The following is a 21,812-nucleotide window of genomic DNA, read 5'->3' as shown; positions in this document are numbered from 1 at the left end:
ATGATGTAGCTGGCGCTGTGAAGGAACTTGATGATGAGGATGGTGATGTGGTTATTGTAAATGAGGCACCAGGGGGGGAAACAGCTGATGTTCATGGGATGAAAAAGCCCATCGTCATGCCTGGTCAGAAGACCAAAAAATGCACCTTTTCGGTCTGGAGTTATTTTTATCCAAATCTGGACAACCAATGTATGGCCATATGTAGCTTGTAAAGCTCAAATAAGCAGGGGTAAGGATCTTGCCCACCTAAGGACATCCTCCCTTATACATCACCTGAATAACCTTCATAGTTCAGTGGTTAGTTCAGGAACTGGGGCTAGGACCGTCATCGGTACAGGGACACCTAAATCCCGTGGTCCAGTTGGATACACACCAGCAACACCCTCCTCGTCAACTTCCTCCACGATCTCCATCAGATTGAGTCCTGCAGCCCAAGTCAGCAGCCAGACTAAGTCCTCTCCAATACGGGATTCATCCGAGGAATCCTGCAGCTGTACGCCTACTACTGCCACTGCTGCTGTTGCTGCTGTTAGTCGGTCATCTTCCCAGAGGGGAAGTCGTAAGACCGCTAAGTCTTTCACAAAACAATTGACCGTCCAACAGTCGTTTGCCATGACCACAAAATACGATAGTAGTCACCCTATTGCAAAGCGTATAACTGCGGCTGTAACTGCAATGTTGGTGTTAGACGTGCGCCCGGTGTCCGCCATCAGTGGAGTGGGATTTAGAGGGTTGATGGAGGTATTGTGTCCCCGGTACCAAATCCCGTCGAGATTCCACTTCACTAGGCAAGCGATACCAAAAATGTACAGAGAAGTACGATCAAGTGTCCTCAGTGCTCTGAAAAATGCGGTTGTACCCACTGTCCACTTAACCACGGACATGTGGACAAGTGGTTCTGGGCAAACGAAGGACTATATGACTGTGACAGCCCACTGGGTAGATGCATCGCCTTCCGCAGCAACAGCTACAAAATGGCTGCTCGTGCAAAGGCAGGCAACATTGTGTATTACAGGTTTTAATAAGAGGCACAACGCTGACAACATATTAGAGAAACTGAGGGAAATTATCTCCCAGTGGCTTACCCCACTTAGACTCTCATGGGGATTTGTGGTGTCAGACAATGCCAGTAACATTGTGCGGGCATTAAATATGGGCAATTTCCAGCACGTCCCATGTTTTGCACACACCATTAATTTGGTGGTGCAGCATTACCTCAAGAGTGACAGGGGTGTGCAGGAGATGCTTGCGGTGGCGCGCAAAATTGCTGGACACTTTCGGCATTCAGCCAGTGCCTACCGCAGACTAGAGGCACATCAAAAAAGCATGCACCTGCCCTGCCATCACCTCAAACAAGAGGTTGTGACGCGCTGGAACTCCACCCTCTATATGCTGCAGAGGATGGAGGAGCAGCAAAAGGCCATTCAGGCCTACACAGCCACCTACGACATAGGCAAAAGAGTGGGGATGCGCCTGAGTCAAGCGCAGTGGAGACCTATTTTCGTGTTGTGCAAGGTTCTCCAGCCGTTTGAACTTGCCACACGAGAAGTCAGTTCCGACACTGCCAGCTTGAGTCAGGTCATTCCCCTGATCAGGCTGTTGCAGAAGCAGCTGGAGAAAGTGAGGGAGGAGCTGGTAAAGCATTGCGATCCAACGTAGCTCTTGTGGATGAAGCCCTTCGTACGCTTTGCCAGTATCCGAGGGTGGTCACTCTTTTAAAGTCAGAGGATTACATTCTGGCCACCGTGCTCGATCCTCGGTTTAAAGCGTATGTTGTGTCTCTGTTTCCGGCGAACACAAGTCCACAGCGGTGCAAAGACCTGCTGGTCAGGAGATTGTCCTCTGAAGAGGACCGTGACATGCCAACAGCTCCACCCTCATTTTCTTCCACATCTATGGCTGCGAGGAAAAAGCTCAGTTTTCCTAAAAGAGGCGCTGGCAGGGATGCTGATAACATCTGGTCCGGACTGAAGGACCTGCCGACCATTGCAGACATGTCTACTGTCGCTGCATTGGATGCTGTCACAATTGAAAAAATGGTGGTGGATTATTTTGCTGACACCATCCAAATAGACATGTCAGACAGTCCATATTGTTACTGGCAGGAAAAAAAGGCAGTTTGGAAGCCCCTGTACAAACTGGCTCTATTTTACCTGAGTTGTCCCCCCTCCAGTGTGTACTCGGAAAGAGTTTTTAGTGCAGCGGGGAACCTGGTCAGTGAGCGGCGAAGGAGGTTGCTTCCTCACAACGTTGAAAAAATGATGTTTATAAAAATGAATAATCAATTCCTCAATGAAATACAGCACTGCCCTCCAGATAGTACAGAGGGACCTGTGGTTGTGGAGTCCAGCGGGGACGAATTGATAATGTGTGAGGAGGAGGAAGTACACGCTGTAGGGGGAGAGGAATCAGAAGTTGAGGATGAGGACGACATCTTTCCTCAGTAGAGCCTGTTTAGTTTGTACAGGGAGAGATGAATTGTTATTTTGGTGTGGGGGCCCAAACAAACCAATCATTTCAGCCACAGTTGTTTGGTAGGCCCTGTCGCTGAAATGATTGGTTTGTTAAAGTGTGCATGTTCTATTTCAACAACATAAGGGTGGGTGGGAGGGCCCAAGGACAATTCCATCTTGCAACTATTTTTTTGGCATTATGTGACCATTTAACAGTCATTTGCCATGTTCAAAAGGTAAAAGAAAATGTCAACAAATTTAATCAAAAGTTAAATGCCCTGTCATTATTTAAAACAAGAGGGTTTGACGTGCTAGAATTAGTGTAGTGTTAATATGTTATAAACACTACACTTGGAACTTGGAGGAGGTATTGTGGCCCAGGTATCAAATTTAGTACCGGGGCCACCCCACTACACAGTCCAGAATTTTTTTGGGGGAAATTCAGAGCCGTGGAGGGTTTTTTATTAATTATATTGTGGTGACCACTCCTCTACGCAGTCCAGATACATTTATTGGTGCGATTCATACAAGTTCAGGGTTTTTAATTTATATAGTGGTGACCCACTCCTCTACGCAGTCCAGGTACATTTTTTGGTGCGATTAAGACCAGTTGATGATTTTCTTATTATATTGTGGTGACCCACTCCTCCACGCAGTCCAGATACATTTATTGGTGCGAATCATACAAGTTCAGGGTTTTTAAATTATATTGTGGTGACCCACTCCTCTACGCAGTCCAGATACATTTATTGGTGCGAATCATACAAGTTCAGGGTTTTTAAGTTATATTGTGGTGACCCACTCCTCTACGCAGTCCAGGTACATTTTTTGGTGCGATTAAGACCAGTTGATGGTTTTCTTATTATATTGTGGTGACCCACTCCTCTACGCAGTCCAGATACATTTATTGGTGCAAATCATAGAAGTTCAGGGTTTTTAAATTATATTGTGGTGACCCACTCCTCTACGCAGTCCAGGTACATTTTTTGGTGCGATTAAGACCAGTTGATGGTTTTCTTATTATATTGTGGGGACCACTCCACTACGCAGTCCAGAAAGATACCTCGTTGCAACGTTTTGGACTAATAACTATATTGTGAGGTGTTCAGAATACACTGTAAAGTAGTGGAAATGCTTGTTATTGAATGTTATTGAGGTTAATAATAGCGTAGGAGTTAAAATAAGCCCAAAAACTTGATTTTTTAACTTTTTATGCTTTTTTCAAAAAAAATCCAAATCCAAAACCTTAAATCCGAACCAAAACCTTTCGGCAGGTGTTTTGCGAAACAAATCCGAACCCAAAACATTGCGAAAATCCGAATCCAAAACACGAGACACCAAAAGTCGCCGGTGCACATCCCTAGTTTTGTCCACATGTCACCACCTCATCATTTTTCTCCATCACCTCATCCTTCATCTTTATCGCCACATCTATCCAGATGTCTATCCAGACACAGGGATCTCTCTCAGCGGTCCTGAGTATCACACTCCTTTCGCTCTGTCACCCCCGGCAACCACCAACCACTCCCCATTGTCACCCCTGGCAACCACCAACCACTCCCAACTGTCACTTCTCCTTCAAGAAATATATATATATATTTTTAAAATCTTTATAACCACTTTTAACAATTAACAAATTAAATTAACAAATTAAAAACATCTTAGTATACCAAATTTCAGCCATTTCTGAGGGTTTTTTTTCTACAGACACTAAGAATTTAGTAGGTCACTGTATAACTCCGCCCAGCAGGTGGCGCTGCAGCTTGTTGTTTTTTTTCCACACACAGACACACGCCACTAGGCTTTTATATAGTAGAAACTGCGGGTTTGAAAAAGTGGAGATATTGCCTATTCGATCCAATCAGATTCTAGCTGTCGTTTATTTAGTGCAGTCTACAAAATGACAGCTAGAATCTGATTGGTAGCTATAGGCAACATCACCATTTTCTCAAACCCGCAGTTTAGTAAATATACCCCTAAGTCTGTGGCCAATTTGCAGCAATATCTTCTGCAGTTTCAGTATCTTAGGGGTAAGTGAAACCTAGACCACAAACTGCCCCCATACTCACCTATGCTTTTTTAACCCAGATAGTTCAGTCCCTCTTGCATAAGGTATAAGATTAGACCCTTAAGTCACAATTCCATTCCTTTGCGGTCAGGCAGCAGCTTAGTATGCTTAAAGTTCCAATGGAAGGCCTCAGCAACTATCAGTTAAGCAGATCATGCTTACCACCCATCAGTGAGTGTATTACTGTTTTAACCAATATTTGTCTTGAAAGTGTTGATTGGCTACAGTTTGTCTACCCCCATGCTGCATCATAGTGATGACATCACTTTTAATGTCTCCTCATGCTGGTGCAGGATGCAAGACTATGATCTTACAATAACTTTTATTATTAAATCTTCTCTTGCCCCCTAACCTCAAACATTTTGCTACCTTCCCCACTTGAATTACAAATGTGCCACAAAGATGTGCCTTGTTTTTTTAGTTTTTTATGGGGGGGGTCTATTGCAGTCAAACCTTCCTGGTGCCACTGCTGTTTCCCTGTACACATAGCTTCCATTGATACACAGCTACTTGTGCCTATATAGAAAGCAGAGTTCAGTGTTTTATATGCCTTACTAAAATAGCAGAAAACATAAAAAGGCAGTGAGCATTCTAGCACCAAGGAATACTACAACTAAGATACTTCTGGGTAAGTTCCTCACCCATTGGGTTTTTAGAGCATAGCCAGGGCTTGTACTGACAAAGATCATCCACCCACAAACAGTAAGTTTGTCCTCCTCACTGAAGGATATGCTGCTCCGCTCAGTAGGGGTGACAAGCTACAGTGATATAGTGAAACAATGACACGGCTTTAGGGAGATTTAAAAGCTATATTCCCTAGGGACAATTGTCAAACACACCACTCCAAAAGGTGAATAAACTTCTGCATAATGCTGTTTCCATAGCAGCTCTTTGAGTCAATGCCTCACCCGCTGGGTTTTTAGAGCTTTAATGGCTTATTTGCATAGTTGTTTTTTTTGCCTGAAACATAAAAATAGTATTTGTCCCATTTCTGTTTCATTGAAGTCATCCATCAAAAATGTATTCTTGAGGGATGTGTAGTTTAATCCAGAATTTTGGTATCATTCCTCTACATTTCTGCTTGATTGTGTAATAATGCTTATTTCAGCATTTTATTTGCAGTGAGGTATAGATATTTTTTCCATATTTTTATGTAATGATCAACAGTGTTAGCATTCATTGGCTTCCTGCTGCTTTGCTATCATAGCGGTGAAAGTAATCACAATGTTAATTATTATAAATTATATATTGATCAAATATATGTTTATAGCATCTTCTGACATTTGCTCACCATCTTTATAGTATTCTGTATTCTATAACCATGTTTCTTTGCCAATTACATTGCAGTGTTCATCTTCATCCATTGTAAAATGGTATTTACAGTTTAGTGCAGCTTATATTTTACTGTTTTTATTGCATGTTCTCCCCAGCTCCTTGTGGATGACCTGCTTGTGTACAATGGGATTTTAAATCTAGTTAAGCACATTTCTCATGGGATTCTGCCAACATGTGATCCCGTGATACCGTATCATACCATACTCTTTCAAAATGATAGGAAAATATCAGAAGCAGACAAACGAACCACTATTAGGTATGTCAACAGTTTTTTGCTTTATGCCTGACATTGCTTTTGTATAGCATGTTATTTAGTTCCTCTTTTTCAGGTGACATACCAATGCATACTTTGGCCACGCTCCGGCTATGGTCTTCACAAAGGTACAACTGTTACGTCACTCCTCAGAGTCCATCCCCTCTGCAGATATGCTGTTCTAGTGTAGGGTGCACAGGATTTCAATTGTGTGGTACGCATGATTGAGAATCAAAGTGGTGGCGGCCACAAGAGAGGAAAGCTAAGTAGAGCTGAAAAAAATCTCTTGAGTTTCAGCAGCCTATGTTCAAAACATTGTTAATTGTGGCTACCTGTTGCTGATACCTAACCGAATTTAGACTCACAACTCCCAAGTTAGGTGACTAAAGGAGCTATAACACTAATTGTATGTGTTTCCTGTAATAAAAGATGTAACAATAAGATGCAGTCACACAGTAATGTATTGGTTTATAAAAGCTTTCAAAATGCTTAGGAAGATTTAACAAAATAAAGCAAATTTGGATAGCTCCACGGTAGTATGGCAATACAGAGTACTACATGTTGCAGCATACATATGGATACTGTGACAGGTTGGCCACACTGCCATGAGAACATCTCTCACCGGCTCATCAATCCACTGGATTTACATGTATTGTCACCCCAGGGCCAGTTTTTAAATTGCGCCCGGCGGACATGGGGAAACCTGTAAGAAGGAAGGGGCTGGAATCCCTGACACATAACATAAGCGTGGAAGAGGTTAATTTCAGGAGGGACTGTGTGTTATCCAAGATCTGGAGGTGGAGAAAGATAAGTATTACCTATTTTCATCCATAGGACTGGGCCAGACATTGTGGCAGGGACATAGCAAGGGAGCCACTGTGGAAAACCAGCTCATCTCTACTCCCACTCCAAATCCCTAGCCAAGTACCCACCAATGTTTAAGAAGGAGAGACCAAGGGATTTGCCCAAGGTGGGGAAAATACAGTGGGAATAGCACCATGGATATAAGTAGCCACTCCGGGTGGGAGGGGATATTCATTCTGAGGACTGATTCCTGGAAGTTGTTGGGCTGACTGGTGTTGAGTTTCTGTTCTCCACTAGCAGAATGCGTGATCAGCGTGGTCCTGTATCTGAGGAAGCAGGCTGTTGCACCATCTTGTCACCTGTCATCACTTCTCCCTCACTCCATCGGGAGATAGTCGGCAGATTCTGGGTAAATTGTTGCACCCACAGGAGTGGGGAGACTGATACCCAGAGCCCTACCACACTGGTGGAGAGTTGACCAGGAGTCCAGGAACAGCAAAATAACAAGAGCCCCTGGTCCTTCTGTTGACAAACTATTTTGCCTGTGTAACTTCTACGTCTCTAAAGTAGGTGGGAAACCTTGCTTGGGACTCCCATTGACACTGGTGATCTGCTGATCTATTGTTTAAAATGTGCCACTTTATATTCTGTTGTTTTACTGTAAGAAAAGTAAAGATTGCATTGTACCATTTGTTCTCCTCCTTGCCTGTGTGATTTCTGAATCTAAGGGGAGCCGGGTAACCTAGTGAACTTCAGTTCTAAAAACCTGGTATACTCACATTTGGTGGCAGACTGTGGGATCACACAGTCCCGACTTTGGGTAGAGTGCAGGGACACTTCTTCTGATACAGGTAGGCTCTGTAAGGATGAGAGGCCAGCACCAGTATCAATAAGGGAACTTATAGGGGATCCTGCAGAGATGGCCACTGAGGCAGACAAGAGCAGGCTCGCTGAAAGGGAGAGAACTTATCAGGAGGCTAAAAAACAGCACCCCCACTTCCACTCTGCACCTGCCCCACCCATTACCTTGCAATATAGACATAAAAACCCTGCATCTGTACAGGTATTTTACCAGCCCCCCACATCTCTACCCACGTAGACCGAAGCTCCCAACTGTGAAATTATAGGTTTTTAGTATAGCTACTGTAGATTTCTCTTCGGGACTTCACATGACTTCACTGGCCCTTTACTCTATAAGTTGCTTTTTTGTTGTTTATGTATATGAAACACTGCACTTTTTCACAGTGTTCTCATGTTATAATGTACCTCTGATACAATTCGAAGATAAAGAGATTAAAAACAAAATGCCTGCTGGGATTTTGCAGGAGGTATGGGATCTCCTACGAGGACTCTGAAATCTGAGAGGTGCTAGTGGCAGGCCGATTAATAGAGTAGGAGAGAGCCCAAACAGAGGAGATGGAAGAGTCAGGGGAGGCGGAGGAATCGCTGACACCCCCAATGGGACAAACCCCAGCACTACACTACACCCGGAGTGCCCAACGACAGCCTAGCAGTACTACAGGACTGGCTGGTAGCACTCAGGGAAGGAGTGACCTCACAGGAAACAGCAGGAGTCATACAGGCAGGCATAAGGAGACCCACAGACGACCCCAACTGGAATATAGTGTGGTCCCAACCCTTTGTGAAAAGAGAGGAAGATTGACACCCATTTGCTGGTCTTTGAGAACCTGATGAGTTTCCATGAGATCAAGAAGGAGGAATGGTCCAGGTACTTGGGGCAGAGTCTGACTGGAAAAGCACTCGATGCCTACCAGGCGTTAACCCTCCAGGATTGCAGACACTATGAGTCAATGAAGAAAGCACTGTTGTCCAAATTCAAGGTGACTGCAAAAACTTACAGGTACAAGTTTCGTACCCTGAACAAAAGTGGGTCACAATCACATGCAGAGTTTGCCAGCCAGCTGAGGAGGGCATGCAGCAAGAGGGATGAAAGGCAAGAGGACAATTTCAGTGAAGCAAGTACAGAATTGAATCATCCTGGAGGAGCTGACTTTAAAAATGGCTCCAGAGATATGGGAATGGCTGGCTGACCTAAAACCTGAGATCCCTGAGGATCCAGCCGAGCTGCCTGATGATTATGTGGCTAGTCGACTCAGATGGAGAGCATATAGTGTAAACAGTTATGTGCCTGCTGGGGAGGGTCCCGACCGATTGCAACAGAGCGTGTGCAGGAGAGGCCCCCTTTAACTGAGGGAATTTCAAGAGAACTATGATGGGGGAGCCAACGAGACCCAGGGCACAAGTACAGGGCACCTGGCAGTTCTATCATTGTCACCAAGTTGGTCACCTGAAGAGGTAGTGTCCCTGGTCCAGAGGACAATTTCCTTGTGTTCGACAGAGGCCAGTGTCGGCGGTTTAGTACGTTCAGCAAGACTACCAAATGGGCGTGCAAACTGCCCCACCCCATCCTGATGTGGCAGAGGATGTGGTCTTATGTGGTAAGCTTGTTTGTGGGGAAGGAAAAGAATAGCTCCAGCAACATGTGGGGTCACCTCCAAGATGTTTCGGTGGCGTGCAAGGTACAAGGGTTAAGAGATTTGGGAGCCTCCCTTACGCTGGTGGAACCAAATGTGATCTTCAGCTCCCATCTTATTGAAGGGCAGCCTGTTAGAATTGCCACTGTGGGGGACCAGCAAATTGATATCCCAGTGACCCGAGTACATTTGGCTTGGGGGGTGGGACAAGGGCATGTGGAGGTGGGGGTTTTAAAGGGACTACCCACAAAGGTAATTTTGGGTAACGTTTTGTGCAAAGGACTCATTACCCATTTTGTCCAAACAGTGAGCCCAAGTCAGAGTAGGAACCATCCAGTGACAGCCAGTCCTGCAAAACGGACCCAGGGACAACCCCTCCTACCCCAATAACAAGAGCCAGTGAACAGTCCATAGCACCCTCGGTGAGTAACCCTGATGTATCAAATGCTGTACCATAATTAGACTTTGGGGAGGTGGACAGAGCAGAGTTTAGAATTTCCCAATGGACGGATTCTTCCCTAGCTAAACTGAGACGTGCAGCTTACACGGAGGCAGAGGGAGTCACAGGAAGTAAGGTTGTGTGGGACAAGGGTTCTGTCCACAGGAGATCAGGATCCAGGGACGGAGGTTAGGCAGTTGGTGGTACCCCGACCCTACCAGCCACAGTTACTAGCCCTGGCCCATAATATCCCTGCCGTGGAGAATTTTGGTACTCGCAAAACTCTGGCCCAAGTGCTAAGTAACTTCAGGCTCCGAGTCTCCCAAGAAGTAAAACAGTATAAAGCTCCTTGTGAAAAGCTCTGTTGCAATGCTTCTTGTCATCCAAGAACCCTTTGCCCAGATCACCATAGATATTGTTTTTGCCCGTTAGCAATTCACAGTCACACTGGGAAGAAGTTTATCCTGACCTTAATGGATTTTGCCACCAGGTAACCTGAGGCAGAGGTGCTGTCATCCATAGATGCAGAGCATATAGCCCAGGCCTGGTGACATCTTCAGCTGGGTCGGATACTGAGGATTGATTCCTGGAAGGTATTGGGCTGACTGGTGTTGAGTTTCTGCTCTCTACCACCAGACCTGGTGATCATTGCGGTCATGTAGATGAGGAAGCAGGCTGTTGCTCCATCTTGGGACCTGTCTCCTATCTCCATCGGGAGATACTGGTCAGATTCTGGGTAAATTGGTGCACCCACAGGAGTACGGAGACTGATGCCCAGAGCCCCACCACGCTGGTGGAAAGTTGGCTAAGAGGCTGGGAACAGCAAGATCCCAAGACTTCCTGGACCTTCTGTTGACAGACTCTTTTGGCTGAGGAACTTTTCAGTAGCTAAGGTGGGTGGGGAACTTGCTGGGACTCCTATTGACACTGGTGATCCGTTGACCTAATGTTTAAAGAGTGCAGTTTTATATTCTGTTGATTTACTGGAAGAAAAGTGTTATATCTTTCGTTCTCCTCTTGGCATTTTCTGAACCTAAAGGGGATGGATAACCTAGTGAACTTTGGTTCTAGAAACCCAGTATCCTCACAGGTACCAATATAAATCAATATAGAAATATTGCCATGAATTCCCAATACCCACAAAGGACAAGGTTTTGAAGACTGCACTATAACCTAGCACTATCTCCTTTTGTTTTTATACTAGAAACATATATATATGTCCTTTTGCTGTATAAATCAGTGTGTTTTTCAGCAGAGGGTAACCGAATTGCATTATGATTATGTCATGCACAACGCAGGAAGATCATGCTGCATAACGGATGAGGAGATGCACTGTGCTTTTCCTCCTTCCTCTCTGCAGCCGTTTTGAAAGTTGACTCGAAGAGCGAGACAATGTTCATCACTGCAATAGAGCTTCTAGTGTACCATGGAAACATGGCCTGTTCAGTGTTCAGGATTTATAGTTAGAAAGCAAAAATTACTAGTAGATTTGAGACACAAGGTTGCTGGTAGTTTACCTTTTGACATATCAGGAGATAAAAAGCAAGGGGATTTTGCTTGGGTTCGTGGTAGATTATTTGATGGTGATCTCTAAAATTATTTGTCAGTGGGAAATATGAAAGCCTTGATCATCAGTTAACTAAATACAATTTTATTCAAAACGTTGTTTATGATCACTTTAGTAATCACAGTGAAAGGTTTAGCCAGAGTATTAATGTAATTTGAGGATAATCTGATACAACCATCTTTTAAAGCAAATTCAGTAGGGTAAATGTTGATTCCACCGGTGGTAGGGGGTAGAATTTTCTCTAGATTACATCATATATCTATAAGTACAGTACAAAATGGAATAAATGCGATGGGATATTTAGACATTGAATATTTTAATAGCCATTAGTTTACACTACATATATTAAAAGACTATGGGCAGTGCAAGAATCGACCAAGTGTAATTGTGTGTTAACACACTTACTGAGACACTCATTGTTTGTTACACTAAATCTATTTATTTGTATTTTTCCACTGTTCCATGCCATAACATATATCTCTCAATATCCAAAATGACCAAATGGACATTTGTGATTTATTATATGTTAAATAACATTGTTTTGTGTGCATGAGGTAGACTTAAACACCTAGGCAGGTTTTCGCATGCATAAATACAAAGAGTTGCTATTATAGATATAGTAGCCAAAGAGACACATCTGTAAGATGTGTAATAGAAGAACTCCTCCACATATTGTTAATCCAATAGGAAGGATATTTGGAAGGAAATAGATTTAAAGGGAATGGGAGCATAAATGATACTATCGCTTGAAAACGCTGAGAGTTGAAAAGTGTATTTAATACAAGAAGTTGTCTTCCTCCAAAAAACTTACCAAGCAATGTTTCTTTGTTACATATCATTAAACACTGATATGTGCTAGGTACACAATATTGAAATAATTTTATGCTGTTCATCCAACTGATTTTCTCTACAATAATTCTGTTATTGATATTTTATATTACACCAACATTACAAATCACTAGTTGATATGAAGTAGAAAGTCTTTATACTGAATCATATGTACTGTACACTGTGCTTGTGTCACTCCCATTATAATGTGCTATTTTATATTGTCTTTGCTTTATAGTAACCATGTAGAAGACCAAGATGTGAGAATGATGAATGATAATAAAATAATTGTCAGCGTCAAGAAGAACCAAACTGCTGATCCAGGTTTGTATGTATATTCAACTGTTTTATTTTTGAATATCCGTTTAAAATGTGTACTTGGTTTGTACAATATTTCTGGATTTATATAGACAATTATAAACATAGTGGACAAAACATTATGACTGTTTTATTCACTATTCAATCATGGTGCCTGATATTAAGAAGCCATTCCTTCCTACAGAAATTCCTAGTTTAAGAAAATATCCTTGATATGTTTGTATCTTGTCTTTTTTTTTTTTACAGCATTACGCCCAAAAACCTGTATAACAGACAAAGAAAAAAGGAGAATAAGAAGATTCTAACAGGAATGTTTAACCTTGAAAAAAGATGCCATAGTTATTTATTTAACATATTTTGTACAAAGATTTAATAGTCTATATTAAAATATTTTTTTTTTACCTTTCAAAAATAAACAGCTAAATTGTCCAAATTAGCTTTGGTTCGATGGTTCATTTTATAAAACAAAGAGGACAAGATAACAAACGTTTTGTTTCACTGTGTTTCTTTTTTTAATTTGTCTTATGTTTTGCTAATGCACATAAAGGGCCTGATTCGTTAAGGAACCTAAATGCCGATACGTGCCTTATTTTGCATAAAGTTTCTCTAGACATGCTCAGAAGAGGACTATAACAATGAATGCAAGTGCATGCCACTCGTCTTCGAATGCAAAGAACTCTTCCGACAGACTAAGAATTCAAGGGCGGAATGGGGGAGGGAAGGGGAGAATGCACATGATAGGCCATCTGCGTACCAAGATTGAGCTATGCACATCCGTCCGATTCAAGCTCTGCACATCTCTCAGGTACTTGATTTTCAGCCGTATCACTTGCACCAGCTACAGGGCATGTGTAAATGCCAATTGATAGTGATGGTGGTTGCATAAGCATGCAAGAATATGTTTGCAATCAAGATATTTATTTTTTTTAAATGTTTTTTCATTAATGATTATATTATTAACAGATGTTAATGTATTTAATAATTGAGTTTCTTTTATCTGTGCATTCTGATGGGACTTTATATGTATATAGGCATTGTGCACATATTATGCAGTGTGTTCTGTTGGTCTGCATACATCAAGTGCTGTATAGGCAGAGCGTACTTAGACCCGTATTCCACTAGAAACGTTTCTTGAGAACCTCTTCTTGTTGAATACAGGTTTACTTGCTTGCATTTTCCGTTTGCTTAAACAAAAATGCGAATTGCATTCACTTTGTGTTCCTTAATGAATCAGGCGCAAAATGTTTAAGCGTGCCATAGTTTAGGAAATCTTGTTAAATGCACTGCTGCATTCCATAATATGAAGTCTTAAGTAGCAGAAGTCTGCATTTACAATAATAATGTTCTATGATCTTGGCTATCAACACCTTAAATCTATTTCTTCCAAAATTTCAAAATACATCAGTACCCATTTTGTTAGTGGAAGTACATTTTTTGAAACCTATAAGAAAACTGTAAGACATTTGCTTCAAGGTTACCAGATTCTAAAAAACAAAATCTGGGGAAAAAAATCAAAATTTATATTTTAACTGTACCCCCATGTTAAGTCACACTCACTTTTATGTTGCCCTGGATGTCTTCTCTGCTATCAGCTGTAGGATTTGAGGAAGAAAGGTTTGTCCAATGTAGTAGCACTGATAAAACATTTGTCTTATCAAGCTGACATTCTAGATGTATGTATGTATGAATGGGTATATGGAAATGTAGTTGGCTTGTTAATTTATTGTAGGGAATATAGTTTACAAGCTCCACTGTGTCAGGAAGTGCTGTGAATGATTATTCCCTTTTAAAGCGCTGTGTAATATGTTGGCGCTATTTAAATAATAGTTGATAAATAATGCTGTACTTCTGCTCCAATTGATTAACAGGGGATGCTGACAGGAGGAAAATACAACACTAAGCAGCAATGTGGCACTATATTATCCTTCTATTACTATATACACAGATAGGTATCTAATAGCATGCATGCACAATGTAAGACTGAGCGATATAATCTGCATTCATATTCTGTAAATTGTATGTATAATTAGCCTAACACAATGTCTACCATGGTTGGTGCAGAAAATCTTGTGATACATAACTGTCAATCATCCATAAATCTGTTGTTATTATTCCAAATATTATTTATTAACATAATAATGTTATGTGTGAGTTAGTATTTACAAATCTGTGCAGACTTATTTAGTAGTAAATTGCAATAAGTTGCAAAGACTGAACGATCATTATTACTATATTCATACTATAGATATGCATTGGCGCACGCAGGGGGGGTTTCTGGATCTCCAGAAACCCCCCCCTCGATAAAAAAGTGCCCTGCAAAAACCCCCCCTGAAAAATCCTCAGTGCGCCCCTGATATGGCAGGTACTGGTAGTCTACAGCTAACTAGGTTTAAAAGAAAAAGCTGCCAGCTTGCCATTCATACATATTGCAGACCACAGCTATATCCCACAGCTTTAGGCTAGCTATAAGATTATCACATTGCATAGTATAATATATTCTACATGGAATGTACAGCCAGAAGGATTTGTATACACTCCGTGGCCAATTTATTAGGTACATCTGTCTACCTGCTTGTTAATGCACATATCTAATCAGGAAATCATGTGTCAGCAACTCAACGCATAAAAGCATGCGGACATGGTCAAGGAGTTCAGTTCGGATTCAGACCAAACACCAGAATGGGGAGGAAATATACCAGACAGAAGGGTTTGAGTATCTCAGAAACTGCTGATCACCTGGGATTTTCGAGCACCACTGTCTCTATTGTTTATACAGAGAATGGTGCAGCCTGTGTGTCTACATCAGTCGCATACACAAAACTGGTACTACAGGACTCCTGTAGGCTAATGGAGCTCTGTATGACCAATGCAATGTTCGTGAGTGACAAAGTTGTGCATAGGTATCCTGCAGTCACATCAATCCCTACTAGTCGAGCTGGATGTAGTACCAAAACCTTCTATTGGTGGTCTGTCCAGTGTGCAATGTGCCCTGTGCTGAGTGCTCCTCATCACATGACAGCCCAACAGCAAAAGCAAAGGTGGTGAGCTGTCTGCTGGATCGAGTACAGTAAGTCCTTCAGTGAGCTGGGTGGTTGACAAGCTAGCTACACTGGACAGACTAGAAAAAAAAGTGGCAGCACAAATATTGGGGGTAATCAACCACCTACAGAGCTGGCGACAATGCACCTAATTTCCAACAACATGTTGCTCAGATACTCCCTTTGCCATCCATATAGGGCCTGATTCATCAAGGCACGTATTCTGAGTGCAACTTGAATTTAATATTATATACACGTATTTATGCTTTGTGTACTTACAAATTCATCAAGGCACGGATCTGAAGATACGCGTGCTTTTGAAATATGGGGCAGGTCTGCTGTGCTTTACTGCACAAGACGCTGTAGCATACCTCCAGTACCTATTTGGATTATAAATTCACAAAAGAACGCACAGGAAAATGTAAAAAAAACTTGAATTAATGCCATCTGTTAATAATAAAATAGTTTTGAAAAAAAATCTAAAAAAAATTCACATGATATACAGTTATTAGAATGTTTTTAATGTCTACTGAACATAAAATACAATTTTATAGCTGCTCGTCATTACAAACATATGTTATATTATGCATACAGGACTGTCAACACTACTGATCAGAACTTAGACTAGCCCTTTAGCTGAAGCGAAAGATAGAGCAGAAAACAGAGCAGAGACGTTCAAAGCTGGATTTGGACGTGGCTGCGTGTGCTTGAGTTTAGCATGCCCCTATTGTAAATTCACTACGGCAAAATGCCCCAACACCACCCAGTTCATTCCCTGAAAACGTAGGCGGTGGGTGGTGCTGCGTTCACAGACTTATCTTCCAGTTCTGGGCATGTGCAGAGTGATTTTACTGACGATATGCCAAAAATTTGTAGATATGTGCCTTGATGAATCAGCCCCGTAGTGTATAGGGATAATCACAATATCAACTATCTAATGCATACAATGAAAGAAAAACACTTTCCCCGCCACTCTTACGTACTGCCTATTTCACTGTAGACAAAAAAATACAACACAAGAAAATAATTTGGTGCCATTAAACAGTCACCACACTGTTGTTAAATCTAAAATTCTGACCCAAGTCAGCCTGTGGTGTCAAGTATATCTGGAAGCGCTTCAATCAGCTGGAGAGAATTGACACAGACCAAGTTCTGTATGCAAGGAATATTCTCTAGTTTATTGATACAAAGATACAGGTTTTTATAGGCTACTGAATAAATGAATCCTACGTCATATGCATACAATAGTTTATACCACTAGTTTATGAGAAGCGCTACTGATTAACTTTCTCACGTATTCTTGAGGTGTTTACTTTTCTCCCCCTTCTAAGTACAGATGAGCCTATTATTTCTTATCTCAAGGGGAGTTGGAGATATGCTATGTGCAACACCATGGATATAGCTCCCATACTACCAGCTGGATATGAAGCTCATTATTGTTTTCATAACTGGTTACATTCTTCAGGTGTTCTCTATTAGTTCAACTTCAAGGCCATAGGCTCACATATTGCAAAACTGCAAGTTAACAGAAAAATGAATAATCTCTTCTAGCAAATAATATTTCTATACAAGTTACAATAAAATGGCTGAACAAAGGCCTTATGAGGCCTTAACAAAAAATCATATTTAACATTTCCCATCTTTTATTCAATTTTCGACCCTTTCTCCTCCTACCTACCTAATCCTATCTATAGAACCACATTCTTAATAAGCAGGTACTTATACACATGTAGGAGGCCACATGCATAGAGTTGGTCCCCTTAGGAATCTGTCAACTCATCCCCCACTAATAAGCCTGTGATCCTCCCTGTCCTAACTTGATTTATGAGGAGATGCATTTTGGCAAATGTCCATGTCTAGAAAAGATGGTTTCTTAGAAGATGGTTTCTTAAAAGATGGTTTCTTAAAAGATAGTTAATGAGTCTATAGTAGTTCTGCAGGCCTTGCATGTCCTTTGTTCAATCTTTAGTAGTTTCTTGTTGCAAACTCTGCAGTTCTTTGGCTTTGCTAGTCCAAATAATTCATGACACTCATAGTCTGGTCAGGTTTCAGAAGTAATTTCTGTGATCATCAGAGGTTCGGGATTTTCAGTGGTTCCCTTTTTGGAGAGACAACAATCAAGTGTCAGTAACTTCTTAATCAGCCATATATTTAGTTTCATTATCACCTATACGATCAACAGGATTGCTAAACCATTTGCTACTAATGCCAATATTTCCAATATCCAACATGAATCATTACTGACAACTTTACCAATGAGGTTATGCATCTGCACAAAGACATTTTCAGAGTTTATTCTACTATGAGTGCAAATTGTTGAGCACTCCTTCCCATATGTTTCTCACAGTGGCATAGGCAATATGTCACTTAACTGTCTGTTTCATACTGGGTTAGGGAGGCCTTAATCCCTACTTCAGTCACAATTATTCTGGCAAGACATATCAATACAATGAGACAGTCATTTCTATTTATCAGAACAAGACTCCCCTGATTTGAAGACTTTGCAGTGTTATGCGTGAATCCAGGTGTCTCTTTCCTGTACTTTCACTGCCATGGGAGTCGTCAACAGGACTTGATAAGGACCCTTGTATCTGGGTTCAAGACTTCTCCTGATGTGCTTTCTCACGACCACCCAGCCCCCCAGGGTGCAGTTTATGGGTACCTGAATCAAAATTAGGGTTTGCAATGGAGGAGAATATTTGACCATGTATTTCAGTTAGTTGTTTCTATAATAAGGCAACATAATTCAACAAATCACTATATACATGGTGTAGTTGCTATGGAAAATAACAGCCTGTTCTGTTTGCTGTGCCAAACAATATCTCATATGGTGTTAAACCTGTGTCTTTCCTAGCAGTATTTTTTACTGAGTGCAGGTAAACATGAGATCCATGGCAGACCTGTTTCAGCCATTATTTTCTGCATTTTCAATTTCAGTGTACCATTAAGGCGCTCCATACATCCTGAACTTTGGGATCTGTAGGGGGTGTGATAGTTTCTGGAATCCTTGCCCCGTAAAGTGTATCCCTCTGTCACTTACAATGACCTCTGGTACACCATATCATCAGATTACCTCATTCGCAATTTTCTTGGCTAATGCTTTAGCATTTGCTTTTCTATACAGCCATGTCTCCAGCCAGTGACTAAAGAAGTTGACACAGACAAGCACATTCTCAAAGCCCGAGCATTTGGGAAGTTATAAAGTCTATCTGTATCCTCTTATAGGGATATTATGTCTGGGGTGTGCTTTTCCATAGGACAGACTTACTCGGGTTACTTTGTGCACAGACTAGGCATTCTGCCACTAACGACTGTGCTGCTTGGGCGAACCCTGGTACTATCCATAAGCTGCTAGTGAGTACAACCATAGCATCTTTTCCCAGATGCACTTTCTCGTGTGCTATATTGGCCATAATGGGATAAACTACTTTTGGCAGACACAAACGCTGACCTTTACACCACTCCTTGCACTTCTAGTGCTCCATGTATTGCCCAAGTCTTTTTCTTATTTTCTGTTGCTTGTCTTTCCATAAGTTGGAGTGTGCTCTGGTCAAACAGGGGTCAGGGGGTCACCATGTAAATAGACTCCCCTTGGGGTACTGGGGCTATGGCGGCTTCTCGTGCGGCCTGGTCTATTTCACTTAGCTTCGGGGGTAGTATCTCTGTGTGTGTCTTCATCTTCATCACTGTTTGGAGGACAGCTGGAATGCAGTGAACAATGTCCTGGTATGTTCATCATATTGACTGGTTTGCTTGCTGAACCCATAAGGTCCCTACTTTTCCATACAGGGCCATAATCATGCGCAATTACAAATGCATAACTTGAATCAGTGTAAATATTTACTCTTTGTCCTTTTGCATATATGCATGCAAGTGTCAGGGCCTTTAGTTCAGCTTCTTGTGCTGACATGTGACTCGGTAGAGTCTGTTGAATCACTATTTCTGTGTGTGTGGTTACAGCACACCCTGTATACGGGACAGGATCTATGTGATAGTGTGAACCATCTACAAAAAGAGTGATGTCTGCATCTGGTAATGGTTTATCTTTAATGTGAGATAAAACCAGAGATTCTTGTTTCATTAGTTCTATGCAATCATGTTCAGAAAAATTTTGTTTGCATTTTTTTTTTTCCTTTCTTTCTGTTCAAGCTGGAATGGAATTCCCCCAAATCCCTAGGGTAACCCCAATATATACAGGTACTTCTCCCATCTTTTGAAACTTGCTGCAATAAGGCAGCAGGATTCAACATTGTGCACTGCTTAAGTGTAACGTTACTGGGAGTAAGCAGTGCTACTTCATTAGGATAGGCTTCAGTAAGGAGCATGTGGAATCCAAGGAAAAGGTTCTTGGTTTCTGAGTTCCACAAAGTTTACACTCATTAGATGGAGTGTACAGTACAACGGTTAAGACAGATGTGGTAACTTTAATTCTTCTGGAAGAGAAACACTTAGCTTAAATAACCTGTTAATAAGCCACATCATCAGTTCTATTAGTGTATATAATAATGTGTTGGGCCACAATACTCACAAACACATTCCTGCATTGGGTGTAAACCCCTGTAGTCATGGGTTGCTCTTTTCTTTATTTGGTTGGGTTAAACTTTCATATTAGAATTTTCTAATTATGTATAATGATCTATACATTACTATGGGCCTGAGTCTGGTTCTTCCAAACTTGGCTTTCCTTTCTAGTCTAGTACACATCTACAGCGCACAGCAAAGGAAAATAACGTGCAATCTATATTCCTCCTGCTAATATCAATGAACTCCCCTCTCTGGTCTCCCTTGGACCTTTAAAAAACTTAAAATACAGTTTACTCAGATTCCCCTTGTCTGAAGGTCTTAACATATATCTGTGAACATGAGAGGCTCTGGGGCCTCTTGTGCTTCCTTTTTTTTTTTTTCTAATTAAAAAAGGAAAGGGAGGAAGAAAATACACAGTGCGCTCGGCAAGTGTTATATGTCACTCATTTCACAATAGGAGGGAATGTCCTTTGTGCTGTATATCTTCATACTTAGTAAATCTGGCCGGTAACAAATGTTTTGCTTGTGCTTGGTTTCTGTCACAACGTACGATACCGTTAAGGTAACTGGGTGTCCTAGCACAATATCTATACTCTTTTCAAGCACTAAAGCAGAGTAGTATGCAAGTGACCTTAGCTTGCGACCATGTATTTGTGTCAGTACTCCTTGTACATGTGCACTGACTTCATAACAAAATAATGTGAAAGGCTTGTCATAATCTGGCAAAGCCAGTGCTGGCGCTGAAGTTATTTCAGCTTAAAATTGGTTAAACATTTGGTTCTGCTCAGAGGAGAGTATAAATGGCTTGCTATGATCCAGAAGTGCTAATGCAGGAGCACATACAATTGCTCTTAAAGTCTTAAATCTTTTTCATTTCTGTAAAAATATAGAATTCCCATCAATGCATTACCATACCCACAATAAAAAAAATTATTTACAGTATATGACAATTATAGCACAGTAAATAAGGGCAGTAAATGTCTTTACAAACACTGATTTACTCAAAACTGTAATGAGGATACAAATAAAAACCTTTTGCTTTCTGCACATACAGAAAAACCACCTAGTTCATGCATTTGCTATGTGAATAGCACATAAACTCTAATATCTCTTCCAAAACAAGGTAATCATTACTCAGAAGAGTTTACGTTATTTAAATCCTTCATTAGTTTATACTTATGTTTGTTGTGGTGCAAAGATGGTGCATTGGAAGTTAAATCAATGCAATCTGGATTGCCTAATGGGTCTTTGCAGCTGGAGACCTGTGAATAAAAAAACTTTTGCATAGAGATTAACATTTATTTACTAGGAATTACTGTAACTGTAACATGCGTGTATACTGTTATCAGGTAACCAGTGAACAGCTGCTAAAAGCTTAACTGTGACGCTATGCGTTCCATGCCTTGATTTCCTCAAAGGGGCAGTCCCTAATTTCACAAATAGAGAATGTCAAAGTGACGAGACCTGGGCGAGTGTTCAAAGCCACTCCTTTCTTATCATCTCTTAGTACAGCCCTTTTAAATGACACTAATTAAATTTCCGGGTTTAGAAACATTCAATCTGGAATCTTGGTTCCAAGTATTCAACCATTTTAAAAGCAGCACTGTCTCATAAATCAGAGTACTCTCGTTAGACACAATACATTGTGTCTGTAAATCATTCAACATTTTCTCAACAAAATCTCTCTCCC

The 21,812-nt window shown here is 41.3% G+C and overlaps 1 protein-coding gene and 1 long non-coding RNA gene across 2 annotated transcripts in view; one reads left to right on the top strand and one right to left on the bottom strand.

The window, feature by feature from the left end:
* KATNIP (katanin interacting protein) overlaps positions 1-12,996 on the top strand; it is a 137,722-nt gene extending 124,726 nt beyond the window's left edge. Inside the window, exons 26-28 of the mRNA XM_075179860.1 lie at positions 5,952-6,112; positions 12,481-12,566; positions 12,807-12,996. Of these exons, the coding sequence (XP_075035961.1) occupies positions 5,952-6,112; positions 12,481-12,566; positions 12,807-12,865 (306 nt within the window). The 3' untranslated portion in view covers positions 12,866-12,996. The remainder of the gene's footprint in view (positions 1-5,951; positions 6,113-12,480; positions 12,567-12,806) is intronic.
* Positions 12,997-16,748: 3,752 nt separating this feature from the next.
* Positions 16,749-21,292, bottom strand: LOC142097750 (uncharacterized). Its single transcript, XR_012678233.1, has 2 exons — positions 20,754-21,292; positions 16,749-20,045 (listed from the first exon to the last, which is right to left on the bottom strand). It is a non-coding gene; the product is annotated as an uncharacterized LOC142097750 (long non-coding RNA).
* Between the last annotated feature and the right edge of the window lie 520 nt (positions 21,293-21,812).

Source organism: Mixophyes fleayi, chromosome 7 (genome assembly GCF_038048845.1).
Source record: "Mixophyes fleayi isolate aMixFle1 chromosome 7, aMixFle1.hap1, whole genome shotgun sequence".
In the NCBI taxonomy this organism is placed as follows: domain Eukaryota; kingdom Metazoa; phylum Chordata; class Amphibia; order Anura; family Limnodynastidae; genus Mixophyes; species Mixophyes fleayi.
Note: the sequence above shows the minus strand (reverse complement) of the source record. Positions and strands in the feature narration are given on the sequence as shown.